Source organism: Phlebotomus argentipes, unplaced genomic scaffold (genome assembly GCF_947086385.1).
Source record: "Phlebotomus argentipes unplaced genomic scaffold, Phlebotomus argentipes genome assembly contig_15, whole genome shotgun sequence".
Classification (NCBI taxonomy): Eukaryota; Metazoa; Arthropoda; class Insecta; order Diptera; family Psychodidae; genus Phlebotomus; species Phlebotomus argentipes.
The window spans coordinates 1,727,236-1,748,539 of NW_026776181.1; the positions used below are offsets into that span (position 1 = coordinate 1,727,236).

At 38.9% G+C, this 21,304-nt stretch overlaps 1 protein-coding gene across 3 annotated transcripts in view; it reads right to left on the bottom strand.

Moving 5' to 3' along the window:
* Positions 1-451: 451 nt before the first annotated feature.
* The window catches only part of LOC132261577 (uncharacterized), an 84,994-nt gene continuing 64,141 nt past the window's right edge, over positions 452-21,304 (bottom strand). For 2 of the 3 annotated variants that reach the window (XM_059760452.1, XM_059760453.1), the window contains exons 4-7: positions 18,397-18,532; positions 4,298-4,560; positions 3,901-4,036; positions 452-2,950 (exon numbers count right to left, since the gene is read on the bottom strand). In XM_059760452.1, the coding sequence (XP_059616435.1) occupies positions 2,811-2,950; positions 3,901-4,036; positions 4,298-4,560; positions 18,397-18,532 (675 nt within the window). In that variant the 3' untranslated portion in view covers positions 452-2,810. The remainder of the gene's footprint in view (positions 2,951-3,900; positions 4,037-4,297; positions 4,561-18,396; positions 18,533-21,304) is intronic. The other variant, XR_009468430.1, reaches the window with a different exon arrangement.

The following is a 21,304-nucleotide window of genomic DNA, read 5'->3' on the forward strand; positions in this document are numbered from 1 at the left end:
AATATAGGGTTGGTTTTGTGTATGTTTACTATGTAGTAAAAAAATATATGTATTCTGTGTGTTTCTCTCATATGTGGATAGATGAGCAACACACGACAAACCTGAATGTTCAACAGCATGTTAAAGTTCTGGTGTTTGCTAACGTTTAATCGACAAATTTGCTGTCATCCAAAGTGAAAGGAAGCCAAAATAGTCATGAAATGATAATAATTTCTTCATTTTTAAAAGTCCTCTTCATCCTCTAATTCGTAGAGTTTGTGAACACCGGGAACAGTGCCCTGTGTCTATGAAAAATCCCAGTCACGTGCCATGAAGGGTGGTTGCACTGGCGGGCCTTCCTTTGGATACTCAGGAGAAGATGGTCGAGGCCTAGATATTGGACACTTGGGATGTTGGAAGAAAAATTTGGGTTACCAATCGATTTATAAATTTCACACTTTATTCCCATCGACAGATATTAGCTCCACATTCTTATTTTGGCAGAAATGTCTGTTAGAAGGTTAATAATAATTTATCATTTCGCATTTCCTTCCACCCCAAATGGAGTGTCCCTGTTGAGAATGTTGTCAAGACTAGACACCATGAGAAAGACAGAAAAGCGAATTGCAAACATTTCATTACATATATACGATTTCAACAAGAGGTATTAATTCTTTAAATTTTTATTGAATGCAAAATTATATAATATGATGTCTTGCAGTAAGTAATTCTGTTAAATGGGATGATTTGAATAAAAAATAACCTCATCGTCCATTAAAGATTCCCATTCTTTCCAAATGTAATTTATTTTTTATCGGAGAGTATTTACATTAATCAGCGAATGTTTTTTTGCCTCGTCAATGCTCTATATTTACTCTATAGTGTGTATTTTCTTCATGTACTATTTTTATTCATAACCCTTTTTATCCTATATATGAGGTTTAATCATGATCATATTTTTCGTTTGATGGGAATTTTCATGATGAATTTCATTCGATTGCACTTTTTGTGCATTTTTTCTCACCAATTTAAATTACCTGCATATACGAAAATACTCGATCAAATGGAAAATGTCTATATATGTATGCATGAAAATGTTTATCAGAGATGGTAGAAAAAAGTTATAATTTACACAACAATGTTTCGGATTTTTGTTTTGGAAAAACTCCTTGAAAACACTTTTTGTTACACAATTGATTCAATCTGTTGTACAAATAATTTTTATTTATGTAAATGATGTTGGTGAATTTGATTCGATTTTCAATAGAATTTTATTTGAGAGTTCCTTTTGGAATAATTTCGTTAATAAGTGCTTAAAATATTAGTCTCTTTTGTACTTGATGTAAAAATAAATTCTACATCGTTTGAAATGCACCTGTTCCACATGATATTATAAATTTATACACTTTATAATGTACTTCACAACTCTTTTACTTTAAGAGTTTTGATAGAGAAAATTGTGGTGAACGAAATCACTTAAATTGATGAAATATGTTTTGATAAAATTGACAATAGACTCACATAGTTCATTGATATAATAAATTTTCTTCTTAAGATGATATTTTTACGTACATTGACTGAAATGTGTCTCATTTATCATGTCACTTTTTACATAAGATCAATTTTAACGTTACTTTTCATATTTATTATCTACAATTTGAATTATTAAACTATCCTCTCAATCTAATCACTCTCTTTCTCTTCATTATTATTCGAATAAATATATTCATGTGCCTTTTCCTTTTAGTGTACCGAGAAAAAATATCTCACTATTATCTTTCTTTTCTAATATAAAAATATCTGGCTATTTCCATTCAATTGAGAATCTCCGTGTGAGAAAATATAATGCAAGGCGTGACGGTTCATTGGAATTAAAGTCTGGCTGAGTGCTTTGATGGTTTGGATTTAATTTTCGTTCGGAAAATAAAATAATAAAATACCCGCTGTATTTATGAGTTTAAAATGAAAGTGGGTGGAAAGTTAGTGAATTTCAGTTTTATTTCACTGCCATCACTCAGCTAAAAGCCCGCCTTTTTGTTGCATTCCACCCCCTCCCGCAAAATTTGGGGTGGTGAAAGATTGCAAACGGAAAAGTAATTAAAGACTGTTTATTTAGTAAATTAATGGAATTTCAGTGAATTTCCGTTGCTCGTTTCTGGGATATTTAACTATTATACACATTTATACACAATTAACTTTATCAATATACAGAAATTCCCATTAACCTCTTGGGATTGGATGTTTTCCATCTCACTTGAGGAAATCTGGCATGAATTTCTCGCAGATTTTCCTACGCTTAAACTTATGCATTGTTAAATATTTCTTCAACTATTATTTACAAACAGTAATTAGGGCGATTTTTAGACTATTCATTAATTTACATTTAAAATTTAATGATTTATGGAGTTATTAGGTTTTCTTCATCTTAATTCCTATTCTCTTAAAAGCTATACAGATTTTCTCTTAGTTTAACCTAAATCGTCATTGTTCTAAATATTTTCTTGCCTTATTCATTCACTTAAATCACAATTCAGTTTACTTTCACGAGAACGATGAGCAATTCGAATGACTCCTCTGTCATTCCCTGTCACATTACAAATGTCATTCTCCCGTCTCAATTCATTGTAATTTTGTTACGAAAGAAATTTTATCTAAATTTTTTTTTTGGAGAAAAGGGATTTTCTGTCATATACTTGTATATATATATATATATATATATACTTCTTTATGTTAAAAAACTTACTTGATAATCTCTCTTTGGCATTTTATGGCGTTTCATCGTATATTTAATTGTGAATTTGATAACTCGGTCGATGGGCAGCAGCAGATAGTTATCTTAGTGGCATCACACCATGACTGCGAGGCATCTCATGGAAGTCCGCTCCGGCCGCTCTCACGATGCACGCCAGCGTGATGATCCAGAAGAGCGATAGATGATCTGGATGGATTTTCTGCGATGAACCCGTTCCAGCTGGCGAGAGAAGTCAGTGTGAATTATTTGGCATAATTGCTCTCAGCGCCCTTCCCGGAAGATTTATACTGGTTCGCCCACGGGGCGGGGAGCGAATGAAAGCTAGAAGGTGTGACAGAGCTTTTCATTTATCTTCCTGATGTTCCTTCATGTCTGCTGATGGCATTAAACACGGAAGCTTCACACAAGTATTAATACATTTGAAAGAGGTGTAATCCCGTGGTGGTTTTGCGGAATGGGAAATGCTTTGAGAAATCTCATCATTTCGCTTGAGCTTTTTCGGAACAATGTGACTCTCTGGTGTTTTCTACACCCATCACGCATTCCTCCTTGTTGCGGTGAGAAAGTCAGCATTGATTTTCGTGCCACTATTGACAGTATATTTGTCAGTTAATATCTCCAATGTCGAATAACGGTTGATCGGGTTGATCTAACGCGTAAACATTTAAAATCACCCGCGTTGAACATTGAAGAGATAAAAAAAACACACACATTACAGCGTCATTGCAAACGATACAAAGCAATTTTTTACGCTCTTTCTATGACACGTTCACCTTTGTTGAAGAGTGAATATTTATCCTATTTACATATTCAAATGGGAAATGGTATCTCTCTCTCTTTTGAAACTCCTAAATTCTCGCGAATGCTATATATGGGGAGTGTATTTCCCGAAATGCGCGCCCCTCTTCAAAAGTTCAATATGTTTGCAAAAGAGTGATTTAGGATTCTATTGGTGCAGATGTATCGCTCAAATATACGTATGGAATCGAGTGGACAGAGATTAGGGTGAATTTGGTCGCGATTTATTCCATGGCATGTGCACCATATATCGCGAATGATGGGAAAAAAGGCTCCACACGCTTCTGAGGTGGATGAATTTCAATTTGTTGTCACTCAATTTATTCACAGTCACACACCGTCGCGGCGCCATTGATACCCATCGCACATACCTTGGACACGATCAGCACGAGAATTGCTGGGTGGCACGGTTTCCCTGGACTCCAGCACGGGCGCCTTCTGTGGCTTGTCTCCCTCCACGCTCTCCTCGTTTGTCCGCCAGTAAACGTCCTCAATTGTCGCCAAACACTGCAATGAATAATCATTTAGCACTCCGCGAAATCTCCTCGCCTCTTCTCGAAAGTTCTTTGCTACACAGAAATGCAGGATTGTTGGTAGATTAACACCATAGTGAGCAGTGTTACATGATTGATTGACTGACTGAATGCATAAAGCATTTTGAATTTGGATATTTTAAATAAAATTCCCTTTGATTTCCATTCGCCATGTAGTGAAATATTCCCATTACTAAGTGGTGGGATAATATGCAGAAGCATGAAATGAACTCACTTTCAACTTCATGTCTCCATTGCGGAAATGCTTGACTCGAACACGAAACTCCAGCCCGAGTATCGATGTCTCCAGTCCCTCGCGGCCAGTGACAATGTTATCGTACTTCCGCATAAACGAATGCTCCGCCTGATGACCGTTGATAAACCAGTTCAAATGGGCTGCCGGCTTAGAACGACCCGATGTGCAATTGACACGCACGATGTCCCCGATTTGGTATCGTGGTCGTCCACCCGTGATGCGGGGCCCCTCCTCTGGCAGTGCTGAAATTTTAATTGACTAGCTTTAGTGACCAAAATATTGTACCAATGCTCGCCACAGAGTGTTTACAAGGTTGCGCTCTTTCTCCTTCACATAGCATATACTAAAAAGCTCTCGAGCAACCACTTTTGGCCCCCGAGTTTATTGGGGATGAAATATCCCACAATAACGCAATATTTGTTCATTCTTTCCCGGCCGCTCTGCTCGGCGGCTGCTCAATGGGTGTGGATAAAAGATTGTGTAACATTCTCATTTAGGCTGACCCTCCATTCTACGTGATTCAACTGAATAACGAGGAGATTGCTTTCCAATCCGCACCAAACGTCCCCGCAGAAGCGTGTCTCCAACCCCAAAGTGTGTACGCGCAAAATGATATATGAGACTTTTGAGATTGATGCCCGCGCCACGATATGGCTGCAGTGCAAAAGAATATGTTTGTACTGCTGATTAACCTCGTGAACCTCACGCGAGCAGCTCACCACTTCTATGGCACTTTTCACACTCAATTTTCCACATGATTTCCACACATGTTTCGGCTTTTAGCTCGAGACAAAATGTCCATTTATGCGTTCATGGGGAAATTAATGAGATTACGCAGTTGCACAGTTTTAGAATACATTGAAGCCACATTGATTTAATTTGGGATTTTGTAATTTAATACAACAAAATGCGAAATAAAATGGCTCGTGAAAAGGCAAGAAAGATGTGAACACTTTGCACATTTGCCCGTGGAAAGGTTGAAGTGTTGAAAGTATAAAAGTTTCACACTCCTTCATTACTCTGAGACCTCTTCAATATCGGTGAGACTTCAGCCATTCTCATTCACCATCAGAGAATACCAGGTCAAAGTCACTTCACTTTGACTCACTCCCAGAGATCCACTCGAATTATCGAGTGGGTAGCATCTGATCGTGAGATTTTCACACTTTCCCATTCAATAAATTTCCACCTGGGATATATTTCAATTGAGTCAATCAATAAATTGCCACCCTGCTATAATGGCCCAAGTTTCTCTCCTCCAATCCTGCAGATTCATCCACTTTCCTCAGTGTGTCACGCTACGTGGAAAAATTTAACAACTTTCACTCATAAAGTGATCATAAGTCGCCGATGGTGGGGAGCTTTAAGAAAAATGGCATCATCTATAATTAAATTGATAGCGAACGAGTCTCCAAGGCTAATCTAAGTGCGATGGACCTCTTGAGTTGAGCTCAAGATTGTCGAGTGCCTGAGCTTATTTAAATGATAATTCAAGTGGGAATGCGAACACGTGTTGTATGGAGGAAATTCACATCCATTTCAAGTTCGGCAAGTGCGAAAATTCTGTCAATTAGCATTCCATTAAAAGCACGCGAATCCTCCACTCTCCGGTGGTAATCTCCAACCGTAGGTGATGGAATCTTCGGGATCTGGTACATGACGTCTATAAATGTACACACAATTCCCTCTTTAATATTCATAATGCATTACCAAGTGTATTTGGATGTGGTTTGCAGACAACTAAGGAGTCCTCATAGTTCCACGCCCCCAACTATCCCCCAATGAGAATAATCTGGCGCGCATCTCATTAGTTACAGTGCTGGAGTGACTGAGTGAATTGATAGTTGATCCCAAATATTCACTGCTGTGCTGCCATTTACTCACGCCTGGTGACAATGAATAGGAATTGTGATGAGCATTGAATTAATTATTGAGTAATGCCACGGCAATATTTCAGGCACTTAAAGTAATGCTCTGCTCGACGTTTAAATCAAAACGTACACCGCATTCGCTTTCACTTTCCTCCCTTGCAAAAGTCTGCGCGTCTTGAGGAGAAAAACCGCAATATTTTCACATCATCAATGTAAACAATCACGACAAAATGGGGAGTAAGAACATAAATCCTGAAGCTGTGCGAGGGAAAGTTGCAGGGAGGCGCGCGATCGGGTTGATTTTCATGTGTGAAGCAACCCCAAAAGAGGGGGGCTGAGGAATATGAATTGCGGTTTGGTTGCTCATTCTCGACGTGACTCTGCCATTTCGATTACCACACAAATATTCTCCTTCGCCTTTTTTCCACCTTCAAGCCCATCCTAAATCACCGCATTGATGGTTTCGGCCCCAAATGATGGAGCATTGCTTGAAATGGCTGTTGTTCTGGAGCGAGAAAGCCTCGGGCGCCGGAAAATCCCACCCAATATATAAGGAAAAAGATTTGAAAATTTTCCAGGAGGGACTTTTTGTATTCAGTCCATGTAGCGTTTTGACAAATTATCCACTTTCGTGATTATGCAAGTTGAAATAGGGGAAAGCGGAGACTATTTTTCCGGCACAACTGTGAAATTTCATCTCATCTTCTGACCATGGACGGAAATGGAAAATCCCAGAATTGTATCTTTTGGCACTTTTGCAAGATGAACTTTTCTCACTTCAGAAACTTTATAATGAGATGCAAGTGAGCTGTGCTATAATGCTGTGAAACTAGCTTTCTGAGAATATTCTTGAGCTTTAGATTTTTCCACTTTTTGACTAATAGCACCTAATAATCCTAAGGCAGTATGTTTTAATCACTTTAGCATAATGCTTTATTGAGTGCACGATAAAATACTCTCTGTATTTCGCTTCTATAGAACATAAATGAGAGGGTATTCCTTTATTCTGTCTCCATTTTCATGTTATCTCTGTACACATTTTCATTTTCAGGTCACCAATGCTTTGTGGTCATCGAGTTTAAATAGTCCACAGAGTTTCATATTTTGCCTTTTTGCCATTCTAGCTAGGCTGTTATATATTTTTCGCATTGGCATACATTCTGTTCACTTTATCTGCACAATAAGCACACGAGGACAAAAAGAGAAGAATTTCTACCACTGTGAATATGAGGAGAACGATCAGTGGCCAGAGGTCATCTATAGATATGTTATTATAGTGTAATTGAGAAAAAAAACACTGTACATTTTTCCCTAAATTTCCCGCCTTGAACTGCCGCGATGGCAGATTCGAATTTGTCAGTGCAAAATTGCTATTGGTATCTCTGAAATGGGCGGAAACAAATAATAATCAAGCGATTCACATTGTGAGCCATAACGCGAAATATGGCCAGAAATCCCACTTCCGCCGCAGGATGAATTGTGTGGGGATGCTTTGGGGCGGCTGGAGGTAAAAATTTCTGATCTCCACTTGGCAAATCTTCCACGGCCGGCGTGGGTGATAATAAATAATAACCAGGTGATAACCGCTCGATATGTGGGAGTTAAATATTTATACCGTGTAATGGCGAGGGAGGGTATTAAGGTGAAAAAGGGGCTCCGGATATAGGAGAGTTATTACGGTTTCCGCCCAAAATGTATGACGAGCATGGAAGTTTTCTTTGGGGGTGGATATAATCACTTAGGCCATAAAGTTGAGCCGATTTATTGACTCTCTGACCTACTCCACAAAGTGCATGGAAACCCTTTTGCAAGTCCCCATGGATGGTATTTTTCCCTTCGAGCGCCCTAATCAAAAATATCCCGTGATGCCCATCGAAAACTGCTTTTCATGTTGCCGTTTTTGCCCATTGACAATTTTATTGCTATTCGGCATCAATATGGGCAAATGCGATATATTCATATTTTTCAAAATAACTTGATTTGCAACTCTATTAATGCCACTTTTTATCAGGCGGATATTAAATTTATGGGTTATGAGAGAAACAAATTCAATTTTACAATTGACAGCATTTTATTGTTTGGACAATTTTATGATCGCCACAAACACACGAACTTTTTGGACGCTGTTTGAGCGCAATAGAATTGCGCCACAAGAGCGATTAATGAATAAGCTTGTAAAAAGAAGATTTGTTTTGATCCGCCTCTGCATCTCGCTGGAGATTTGCTAGACTTGCACAATGTTCTTGTGTGGCAGACAAAAGGGTGTAATTTTCATAATATATATTTTTGACCCCCGTGGAGTTCAGCCCTTGTCCATCAGCCTCCATTTATGGCTGGCGAAGCTCAAGAGCGACTGTCGCATGTGCGCCGAGGGGTGTAAAGTTGTGCAGAACGGAACTATAAATTTTTATATTTTACACAACTAAACTATACAACCTCACGGATGACTGACTACATTGCTACATCGTCATTGTGTGGCGGGAAAAATTTATTTGACGAGAGTATATCCAAGAGTTGCAGTTCTGCTGACGGTCCCATTTTCTGCACAAATTTCCATTTTGGCTCCACGACGCGAGATTGAGGAATAAATTGTAATTTCACGCCATTGCGAAATTAAAGTCGTAATTTTCTCTCGGCGAAACTTGGGATAAAATCACGCCATGCTGACACTTTGGTAAAGGGATGTCATGCAGATATGATTTGTTTGTAAATTAGATACGGTGGGTGAGAAAAATGTTCTTGCTGAAGCTTTTCAATGCAAATATCATTGGAAAGTTTTTAGAATCCCTTAAAAACTCCCTGTCAAGGACTAAGCAGTTTTACACATGACGATGCAACATGAAAGAGACGGCGAAATGAGTGGAAAAGACTTGGAGAATATTCGCTTTTATATTCCATTTAGGCAGATAAATGGCCTTGTATTTGCACCACATACATTTTCTTTTATTTTTGCCGATAAACAAGGGGAAAAAAAACGGAAGAGATGTAAGGAAGCTGAAATTTATGAAAATTTCTTTTATAACACATTTTTAACCTTTTCTCCGCCCCGATTCTCTGTTGGATATTTATTTCGCCTCTCTTGCCGTATCATAATTCTTTTTGCCTCCTCAAAAGTAATATAATATTTGCTCCCCAGTGCCATGGGAGTATGGAAAACAGATGAAGAAGAAAGCTCTTGCCGTGTGAAAAAGTGTAATGTGGCACTTGCGAACGCCCCTTTTTCTGGTATACTCTCATAACATCGGAGGCTCTTGTGCGGAGGCTTTTCAGCCCCGCAACTCATGAAAATGATAGAAGCCTTCGGGAATTCCGCTTTGCCGCCCCCACATCGTCCCATATTTCACATCATTGCTTCTTTTATGCACAAGTACAACACTTAAATCCACTTTTTCGCAATTTCGACATGCTCCCCAATATTCGCTCGCGACTTTTCGACTTCGATTTTCATTTGACGAGAGCTCAAGAGTCATTTCACTCAGGCATAAAAGTCTTCCATCGACTCTACATATTTGTTGGAAAATATTGAAATAATTCTCAAAGAAATTTCCTCGGCAAGTGAGAATGTAGGTAAGAAGAAAAAAAATTATGCAAAGGCGAATCGCACTCTTGGAATTTCTACGAATGCGAAGAGAGCGAGAGAGATAAAGTTAAAAGAAATACGAGCTGAAGAAAGGAAAATGTTTTTCCACTCTAACACAGAAAAAAGGGAATGTCTGGGTGGCATATAAAAAATACAAGGGATACACAATATTTCTGTAGTATTTCAAAGCACAGCAGTACAGAAAAAGGTTAAAAAGATATAAAAATAATCTTATTTTGCAGCTCAGGAGCGGCGGAATTGAGCATTCTCTTTATTTTTAGGAAAACCGCGAAAAGATGTTTTGACAAGAGGCTTCGAGGAGAAAATCCAGAGCAGCAGAATATCAGTTGGTGGGAAATCTCTTAAGGTGTGGCGGCAGAGTGATGTCGTAAATAATGCAGCAACTCATTAAATGGGAGGAATATTCATGAGCAAGGAATGTTGTAAAAATTATTATCTCAGCTACTCTGCGTTGATATGGAAATGCCAAATTGTTCAAAAGTTTCGCCATGGATAACGATGAACTGTGTAATGTCTGGAAATCATGATTATATCGGAATTTTCCTGCTATTTTCTCTTCGTGAGATTATCTTTGTTTACTATAAAAAAAAATACATATGTACAAATATTTCCTTTACAAACACATTTGAAATGCCAACATTGTCATCTTAAGTTCATATGGCAGAAAAGCGGTAAAGTGTGTCCTGAGAGGAACTGAAGATTTAGTCATCGGAATAGCATGAAAAACCAGCAGCACTTGCTCTTAAAGCTCCTGGATGGTTTGTTCCCTTTTTGTCTTGGCTTGACTGGCTAGGATTTATCGTCAGAGTGGGATTCCCATGGTGAATTAAGTTGTCCCAGTTCGATGGAGGCGCCTGGTATATAATCTATGCGCCAAGAAAATACATCGACACGTCAATGGTGCTTTTCTGGATGGTGGAATTATAATTCCAGTGGAGTTCGCTGCAGAGCAAGTTGCACTGGGATCTCTTGTCTGCATTTCATGCTAAATCCCATGGGAGATTATGTGTTTCACATTTTTAGAAAATGATCCAAGGCAAGAATTTTGCAAGTTTAGACACTATTTGAGAAAATTGTGCAAGCATTGTATGGAATAATCGCTTTAAATATTATGCTGAAGTTGCTAAATCACTTTTTTTTGTTTATGACTGAAATTCCATACTGCGAAGAATATCTTTTCAGCGAGAGATTCTGTATAAGAATTGCGTTATACACTTGATATAGGACTTTAATCACGGAATTCTCAGGGATTTTCGAGAGAATCTTTATGGATTGACTAAGAATGTTAATACAGCAAGTGGAGTTCCAACTCCTATTTCATATGAATTCTCGTAGCACGCAAGGTGATCTTGAGGAATTTTTCCCTTGTAATCCATCTCCATTACAGGATGTACTCGGCTGAAAAGAAGGGGTGGGCTAACTTTCAACACGGATACGATCCCTCTAAACGTGGGCAACTCCTTATGGGGGTGGGTGTGTGTATTTTGGAAAGTGAGCCACCCCCAGAGCGTGGGAGAGGGAGAATAATAAGGTACAAATATACATTGTATGTAAGTCTTGGGTGACATACAAACTACGCCTGTTAACACATTTGAGCACCGACATCGTCTGACATCTTGGTGTTACGAACGCCATCAGAATACTAAGAGCTCACGATGGACGTGTGCTGTATTGCTCCATTATTGGCAGCAGAGTTGATGCCTCCCCCGAGGAGTCTCTCCATGGGCGGCTGGAGATGAATGTGAGCTATTCCAGGGGGTGTCATTTCACTCTTGGGGTGGGTGTGAAGGGCCGATTAATTGAATCTCCCCCATGGGAGCTTGACCACGAAGGAGAGGGTGTTTATCTAGGCCTAAAGTCCTCCCTGAAGATGCCTTTGTTGCTCGGTATTGCTATTGCAACAAAAGACTTAATCAAGTAAATCAGGTTAATCATGCGACTGGATGGATCTCAGCATATGTCATACCCTAAAAGCTTTTCGCAATCATTTGATCATTTGAATTTCCAATAGACTTGTACAGCATGTTTTAAATACTCAAGTTAATAACAAATCTTGGGATTAGGCACAGAATCTCCCATAGGAACGACGAAACTCAATTATTCGTAGATTTAAATTGCATGGATTATTCTGTCCTCTGATGATTACCCCCTTCAGAGACATGTGTGCATCATACATATTTCCTGAATTCTGTGACAGTTGCATTGCATCATTTACCTAATCCTGTATTTGCATTGGGTATTTCTTCATCTAATTGTGAAGGCTTGTGGTTGTCTTCCTCAAATGTCATTATTTTGATAATTCAACCAGAAATTGTAAGACAATAGAATGTTGTTTACATAAGACATTTTCCCTTCTGGCCCTATCTTGGATATTTTCCCAATGAGATAAACACGTAGAGCAGCCCCCATCTTTTGCGGAAGGTTGGCCTGTGAACAAGAGATCGCAAATTGATTCATCTTCAAGGAATTTGTTACTTAATTGGCCGCCTGTTTATCATTCTCACCATCCCTGTGCTGGAAGACCCGGAACTTGAGGGTGGCGAAAGGGTGACTGTCTGAACATATGGGTGGATTTCCTCTTTTGGTGGGTGGAGTGAATCCATCAGGAAAACTTCAAGTCCGTATAATTGCACTCAACCTCGAGTCCTTATCATTTATTTGTCTCTCTAAACCACACAATAATAGTCACACACACACGCGCCCGGAATTTATCTAAATACTATTTGTGTGCAATAAAATGTAGCGAAGCACAAGGGAAGATATTTTGTTCGGTGGAATGCTCAGTTTGGGGCTGTCTGTGGGGTGGATTGTCAGTGGGAAAGTGGCCATCTGGCATTTGTTATTCGCCACGTTGGTGAACTCATGGTGGGTTCTGTGAAGAATAACAGTGAGACGCAGCTGATGCCATAGGAAGAGATGCTGTATAGTTTTGGTGCCAATATACCCTTTTTCCTGACAGCGTGTGAATATAATTGAGATCAGCATCGTGCCGCAGAAGGAAAGCAACAGAGCTGCTCATTCCTCACACAAGACACTCTCTGTGGGCGAAGCGCAGATCTGTGAGGCACCACCCCATCAACAAATAAAAATAATTCCCTCAAAGGAAAACCCACACTGCAAATGGGAATTACTTTGCCTCGCAAGAATGAATATACAGTGAGCAATAAACATCCACCCGCCTCTGAATGATGCAAACAATGTGGGAGAATTCTTTATGCGTCTATTTGAGGATTCTTCCCAGCGTTTTCCAAAATTCATGAGATGCCTCGCTCTCTCAAAGTGCCACTGAGCGGAGCATCAGCAAGGAGATTGCCCTTATTTCCTCAAAGAAACTTTATTAAATAATTCCAGATCAATAAAACAGTGGCTTACGGACCAGCAAATGTTCCCAGAGAGTTGGAACTTGAAGTTGTCCCAGGTTCAGTTCGACAGTTGATCTGGCATGTCACTAATTTAATTTAAACTATATGGCGATGAAGTATTGAGACATGAGTCTTGTCTTACAGGAGATTTGGCATGACACAAAAAGTATAGCATGAAATATGCATATTTACGATGACTATTGCATGTACAGCTGAAGGTATTCATCCATATATAGAATTATTTAGAGAAATATCATTTCAAGGGTTTCATTCAAACACAGAAATTACGGCGAAAATGGATGGCAGGCAAAATTACATGGCCAGAAATAACTTCTTTTCTCTCATTGCAGCCCCCATTTATTCTTGCGAGGGCAACAAAGTTTACCGTCAATATTGCAGGGCATTGGAAGAGTGCACACACGAGCTCACATCTTTCTCTTGGCCTCAATACATGGCGTGCGCTTTGTGCAAGTCAGTTTGACTGTTGGCAAGGTGAAATCACTTGCAATTGACGTTGATGTATCGGCGAATTAGAATATGGCGATCGAAAGGAATGTAGCAACGGACATGAATAAACTCACTCTTGTCTCTTCATTTTGTAATTTATTTGTCCATAGGAATTCCTCAGATGTTTACCTGTATTACATCAATATTATAGGGACAAGAGAGGAGACGAAATGTGCATGGCAATTCGATGAAAAGGGTGGAAGAAATTGGCTGGAGTTGGGCGTTGAGATGATACGATGAAGAAATTCCTAACACGCGTGGAGATTGCTTTAATACGAGCCCTCATACATATTATTGAAATTAATTCAATCACCGAGTCTCTGTACACAAATTAAATTATTGATTCTTGAAGCATGATGACAATGATGATGAGTGAATTGTGTTTTCTCCACGTTTACGTGAGTCGGTGTGTTTCTGTCAGATATAATTATGTTGAAGGAACACCTTTTCCCAGGGAATGCGGGCCTTTATGTAGGTATATACCGCACGCTTTGTAGGCCATACGGTTGGGAAGTTCCGAAGCACGGTGAAAGTTTGATTATTAGCCAAATTACTGGGGGAGAGTAGAGAAATTGAATTCGTGGAAAAAGTGCCAGAAATACAACTTGGGAGATATTATTTTGTTGTTCTGTATTTAAGACATAATAACAAAACAGGGATTCGACGGTTTCACCAGTGCCGAGATGGGATACAAATGTGAGAAGGAAAACAAAACAGAAGACACAGAAATTATTCCGGATTTCTCGCTTGAGTTCCAAGAGCTTTTTTCCCTTCACGCTACATAGGCTGAGGAGAGATATAGCAAACACATAATTCATTTACTTCCACTTCTCATTCACAAGCACTCCCCAAAGCTTTTATGTAGAGCATTGCTGTTTCTGATATTTTTCACAAACTCTCTCAACAATTTTTCAACACCAAAGATTTTGCGTCACTTTTGTAAAAAGCTCCTCGCATTTTGTCGCCTTTGATTTGCGCAATAGTGAAAAAATGCACTTAGAGTGCGGCAGGAAGAAGCAAATTGAAATACTCGTTGAGGTATATTTTGCAGTAAGAAGCAATTGAATTTTGCTCATTTAATGCTAAGCTTAAACACATTTTCCGCTGTCAGAAACAAATGTAAAAAAAAATTTAAATACAAATTATACATTTGCGTTCTTGAATGTACAAAGTCTTCCCCAAATGCTCCCGAGTGTCCAATTTAACAAAGGGCTTCTTCAATGTCTTTTGCACCATTAGAGCATGCACAACTCCATGTCACATAAATCGATACATGATACCGAGTCAAGTTGTCTCGAACAAGGTAAGAGTCAAAGTTGAACAACTAATTAAAGAGATACTGTGAGTGAAATAAGATTCCACAGTATCTGACATCATGTTCATGCTGAGCGATAGAATATCCATGAATAGGCTTCGCATTTGCGGGGTGGGTTATTAACATTTTCGGCAAAATATTTTCCATCGAGGGTGAAAATGTTCATTAGCAACCTTAAAGCTTCTCCCCAACACCTTCTCCTGTTCTTCAGTATCACATTTCCATTGCTAATTTAATGGATATTAAGTAACTAACATTCGAGGTGGATAAATTTCATGTGCGTCTGACAATCATTATTGGTTAAGTTCTTTTGTTCATCACGAAAATGCTTGTCGATTTTCTCCTCTGCTGAGACATATTCTCTGCCAAACTTCTGTCGTGGGCGGAGATCATGTGAACATTAGGTAATTGCTGTACGTACATCAATTGGAAATTATTTCACTCATCCTCGGCGGAGCGTTCAAAATTATCCGGATGTTCCACCCTTTTGGCTTATGAAGGGTGGCAATTAATTAAGAAATTTACTACTCAATATACTCTACATGCTTCGTTGTTTGCCCTGCTTGCTGAAGTGAAACTTTGTTATTTTTGCATTCTACCAGTTGAACTGAAGAACATACATTTTATTTTTAATTCTGTCTTTATTAAAGTTTGAAGATAGTATTCTGCAGAGATCTTTGGCCTTTATTGTCAACATTTTTTCACATTCGCAGGGCGTGCAAGAAGCAAAAAGCTTCATGTGAAAGCTTTATGGCGAAAGAAGGAAATTGTGGAAACTGAAAACTGCGCAATTAGTGCCGAATTACAGTGGAGAACAAAGGGGTGGAAAGAAAGAATAAAAATTATAATAAAATTAGGTCGACTTTTCTCAAACTTCCTCTTAACCATTTCACACTGCAAAGTTGACGCTTTTTACCTCTTTTTCCCAACGCTCCACAATGACAAAACAGCGGAAAACCTTTCTCTTTCTTTCTAACCCAGATCTACCAACACTTTATATATTTTCAGCGTCATCTTTTTTTTGCATTATTATTTCCCACCTCCAATCTCGCAACTGAAACCACCGTGGAGCTGATGAAAAAAAAAACCGACCGCGCGTGTGGGGAGGAAAACTATGAGGAATTCAGCAAAGAAGACATCCATTTGCAATTATATTTTGGTGTAGAAAAGAGAGATTTTCCGAGTAGTACATTTTGTGTGATCCAACGAGCTCTTTTCATCATCACCCACCATCATCACTATTATCCTTCATACTATTATGATAACGTGAAAAGCCTTTTTGTCTCTTCCTATTTCTTGTCATCTTCTTTTTTCCCTGCTTGCTCCCTTTGTCTCCATCTTCTTGCCTTTTTCCTCGACTTCTTACACTTTCGCCCACACCGCGTGGCTCAGCAGAAAAAAAGCTATATAAGGGGAAAAAAAGAAGCCTGAGAGTGAAGGCGAAAAATTTGACTGAAAGACCGCAAGTATAATTCAAGTTTCGTCCCATGAGATGTAATTGTTGGAGCTTTCTCACATGTCCCGGCAAGAAAAGTCTTTTCTTCTCCACGGCCACGTGTACTGTTATCCGCGGAAAATCGCGGGCTCCATTGTGTAACAGCGCCCGTGGAGGTGGAATGATGAAATATGTAGGGGAGTAAAGCTTTGGTAGGCTGAAAAAGCTCTCCTGCAAGAGTGAAGGAAATGTGTGAGTGAAAAAATATGAGAGACTATTGAAAGGTGAAATTGGAGTGGTGGAGGATAAAGGAAAATCTTCTGTATTACACGGCAAAGATGTTGACTTAAGATGAATGCCACGGGGTTTGAAACTTGGCCCCTTGCAAACTTATAATAACGCGCGTTGCTTTGTGTTAAATGAAAAATTACTTGTAGATTTATGATTATGTTTAATAGTTATAGTTAGTACTGAAATTTAGGAAGATAACCTCCTATATTGTTCTCCTATTCACTTTTCTCACGCAGTTTTGTGACATTTTTTTTCTTCTCGTAGGAAAAAGCTCTCACTTTCAGCAGTATTTGTCATATCAGGTCGCCTGAATTAAAGCTGCTTCGAGAGCCGTAGATATTCTCGTGGTACCGTGAATGTGCTCTTCGGCGTTATTGTTTCAGTGTGTCGACGCCTGGTACCAGGCGTCCCCATTGCCTCATTCAGAGTGAAACAATAGCACAGGAGCCAGGATCTACATTTTTGCTTTCTGTGCGGCACTTTTTGACCCTTCAGACTCGCGTAAGTGGGAAATGCATCCAGGAGTGAACTACACTTTGAATATTCATCCCAGGGACACCCTTTTTTAGTCCTCTGTCGGCATTGCATTTCATTTTGTCACACACTCTCACTGCCATGAAGGTCTACCCGGCAAATTCCTTCATCCAGGTTCGCAACTAAAGCCCAGGACAGTGTGTTAGAGAAGATTGTGTTGCAAAAAGAGTTCATTTCCGAAGTAGGAATCAGACATTTTTTTCTATTGCATATTCATATTGATTCATATTTCGTGCATGTGTTTCGGTAAATCACTGTTGGCAACAATGCCGTCGTCGAAATTGGTTATGCAAATTGACCCGATGGTATTTTCACCACTGTAATATTATTTATTTCAGGGTTGTTAGAGCTCAGGAATTAATACATGTGGCAACGGACATCAATAGAGTATATATTCTGAAATATTCACCTAATGAAAATGCACACAAAATTGGTTAACTTCGTCATTGTGGGCGAATTGCTAAGTTCCACAATTGTAACATGCGAAGCCATTTCCGCTTAAATCCCACATGAACGCGTTTTATATCCATAGTTATAGCCACGATTATTGTTATTATTATTAAATGTCCGAAGGGTCAGTGCGGAAATCTGAAAGTTCTCTACTTTACGCTGTCAACTCTTTATATTGCTATCACAAAGTGTGCACTCTTGCAGTGTTTTTTTTTGATCTGACATTTTGCTTCTTAATTTAAATTATTGATTTCATTTCCGGCAAACATTCCACATGACCTCAATGCGGTATTGAGATGAATGTCTTGAAAAGTCATTTAAACTTCTCCGACAGGACTTTCCGTACAAGTTTGAGTAATAAATGTGACGGAAGATTGAATTTCAGCTTTTCAGTATGATTTCTTGGTCTATTCAAATAATTTGAATTCAACAAATTATACGGAATAGTGGCTGGAACAAGCAATCAATCTCCTTTCCTTGTTTCCAAGTTCCGTCTTATGGAATATTAAATGAGCTATATTGATTGATTCCGATAGGATTAATTTTCATCTTTATGCATGTGTTTCAAGTCTTTGACGTAGAAAGAAATCCAGGGGAAAGTTTTCTCTTTCTATACTTTGCATGAAAATCATTCTGACACAGTGTGTGAAAGAGAACAGAGAGTAACTAGAAGCGGTTTCAAAGGTTCTTTTCCGGAAAATGGGGCACTTACCTACGACAATCATGTCTCCGTGATCTGTGACTGTCTGAAATGATGGGGCTTCAGCTGATACCTCGCATCGGTATTTTCCCGTGCTCGATAGGCTCACGTTGTGCAGCACGACAATGGAATCCGTGGAATTATGAATCTGAAATGAAGTTTATTATTCAAATAAAATACAAATTACACTAAATGTACTACTAATGTTTCCGTATAAATCAGTATTTTGTTCTGATACAGGTGGAGAAGTGTGTAAAAAATCCTTTTTTTCCTCTCACTTTGCTCTCGATTCATTTGAAATTCCCTTCTCATCTTTATCATTTCATGAAATATCATTCTGGAGAAGTCTGTCGTGGTTCTCTTTCACAAATCTATTTGCTGCAGCCATACTGTTATGGTGTATTTCCATTCACATAAATAACAATGGAAATAAGTCTTCAATTTGATGTTTTCTTCACTGAATCATGTCTAGAAGTCATAAAGTATCGAATGAATAATGCACTTTGCTCTGACTGTGGATGCTTTATGTTGCGAATGAATGGGAAAATTCATTTTGCATTGATAATCAATTTTAGGTGAATTTTCTTATTGAACACACAATAGTAAGGAGCTTCTGATGGAAAAGTAGTTAAATGGAAAAGAATGAGATGATGCAAAAACTGTCTTCGAGAACATCCTATTACATGATCGTCTTCATCCATTGTCAGTGTAATTCCTTGTTCCCTTGTAATGCCATGAGACGCAAAGTCCCCAATTTTTCACCATTACCGTCATCAACATCCGAAGTCATCCTTTTTGCTCGCCTTCGGAACAGCATCCTTCCGTCATGCCAAAAAGTGTGTCGCCACTTGAAATTCTCTCCCGGACACGCAACAAGAAGAGCATCGACTAATACCCTGGCAAAGAGTGGCGTCTCCTTAATAAATTATTACCACAGAGATGATGGTATTATTAATTCGGACAGCGATATATCACCGCATTCGGGATGACGGCGCGGGGGTGGCTTCTGGGTGACGTTGGATGATGATGTATGCGGTGGGTGGCGACAGGGACTCTGTGACGGAGTGCCTCGAAGCGGGGTAACAAGTAAATTTACTTAATCGATTTTTCCAGTTCACCCTCTTGAATTGACACGGAATTGTGCATTTACTCAATTCATTAAAATATCAACTTCAATTTGCTGTCGTCTCGTTATAGCTTAAAGCTTGAGTTAGAATTGCGCCAAGAGCATTGAAAAAGGAGCGAAAGATTTCAGCAGAATTATTACCGCACTCTACAAACCTATAAACAATTTATGTGTGCATAATTCCAACAGACCGCAAACCTTCTCATATCTCAATTATATGAAATATCGTGCCATTCAATTGCTATTTGTGGAACCATCTATTTGCATTTTCAATTTCACATGAGCTTTTCCAATAATTTCTCCACCATTCCTTTGCTGGCATTATCAAATTGAAAGCAAAACAACACTTCTTAGTGATCGAATCTGTGTGCATCTAAAATTATTAGGCGACTCTAAATGCAAACTTTAGAAAATATATATTTTTGGTGAAAACATTCACGTTTGCAGCACGTATCGATGAAATTTTAAAATAATTCTAAAGTCTTATCGGTACACAAATATCGGAAGTGTTGCTCTCGGCGATTCTTTATTTCCATTCCGATATGCAAATTAAATGTTATGGCTGCAGTCTTGTGGGTGGAACAGAATTTCCCAGCACTGGGGATAGTTTTGCAATCAATATGAAAGCATAAGCTGTAAATAAATGGTCTGTGTGTGCAGCATCCCATGGGAATTCCACTGGGAGGTGATATGCATGGAAAGCAATGTGAGTAATGAGACTCTATTCGGTTGACACGATGCAGATCGAGAATTCCGTGTACAATGATTCCCACAGAATTTAAAGCTCTTGCAGAAATTTTCGCACATGGTCAGAATGTGGACAATTTACGTACACAAACATTGCATTTGCACATACTAGTGCGAAATCTCAATGAAACCCAGTGAATGTTTCAGTGAAGAATTTCTCTCTATTTTATCAGAAACTTATAAATACGAAATTTTCATTACACCACATTTTTGTGTGTGTAAAAATTACAGCATTGATCGCAATTGATTGCAAAAAAAAACAAAAAATCAGAGTCTCGCCCTCTTTTTTTCCGACTTTCATCTCTCCCGAAAAGAGTATTGAACATAGTGGTAGAAAAACCCTTAATTGAATCCGTTCAGAGAAATTCACGACAGTAGCACTTAATTTAATTTGATCCAGCTGCAAAAAGTGAATGGGGCAGAGTGTGTGGCAGGTAAAAACAGCGATTTTACACATTTATTCTCACCCTCAAGTCGCGGAGAATCGGAAGAAATGGGAAAGGATAGCGCCACAGATACGGGCATTACTTACACTTTATCCCTTTCTATAAATTGTTGAGTAAAGTGGTTTCGATGGTGTTTTGCTCTTTTGATTTGATTCCCACCTTCTTTCCCATGGATGCTCTTTCCTCTTGCTCTCATTTATAATGCTTTTTGCCATTTTTCACACAAGACCTCCCACTCTAGCGCGTCTGTTTTTTGCCTCCCAGTGACTCTCCTTTTGTGATGAATTCACGCCTTTTTCTGCGAAACAATAAATTTTCTCGCCCCATCCAAAATTCACCCCCACACAGCTCTAGCATTATCCCCTTTCCACCCCATAATTCTGGGGTGGCTGTGATAGAAACTTGTGCATGGGAATGGGAAAGCTATAAGACATTTATAATAAAATAAGGGGAAGTGTGCGTATGTGAGGAAAAACAGGAATATTATGTGAATAAAAAATTGATAGGAAACTTTCCTGCTTTCCTTGCTACATAACTTTGCATTTTCTTCTGAATAATATCGTCAGTTTGCTTTAACAAGATGCTCAACTGCATGAAAAAT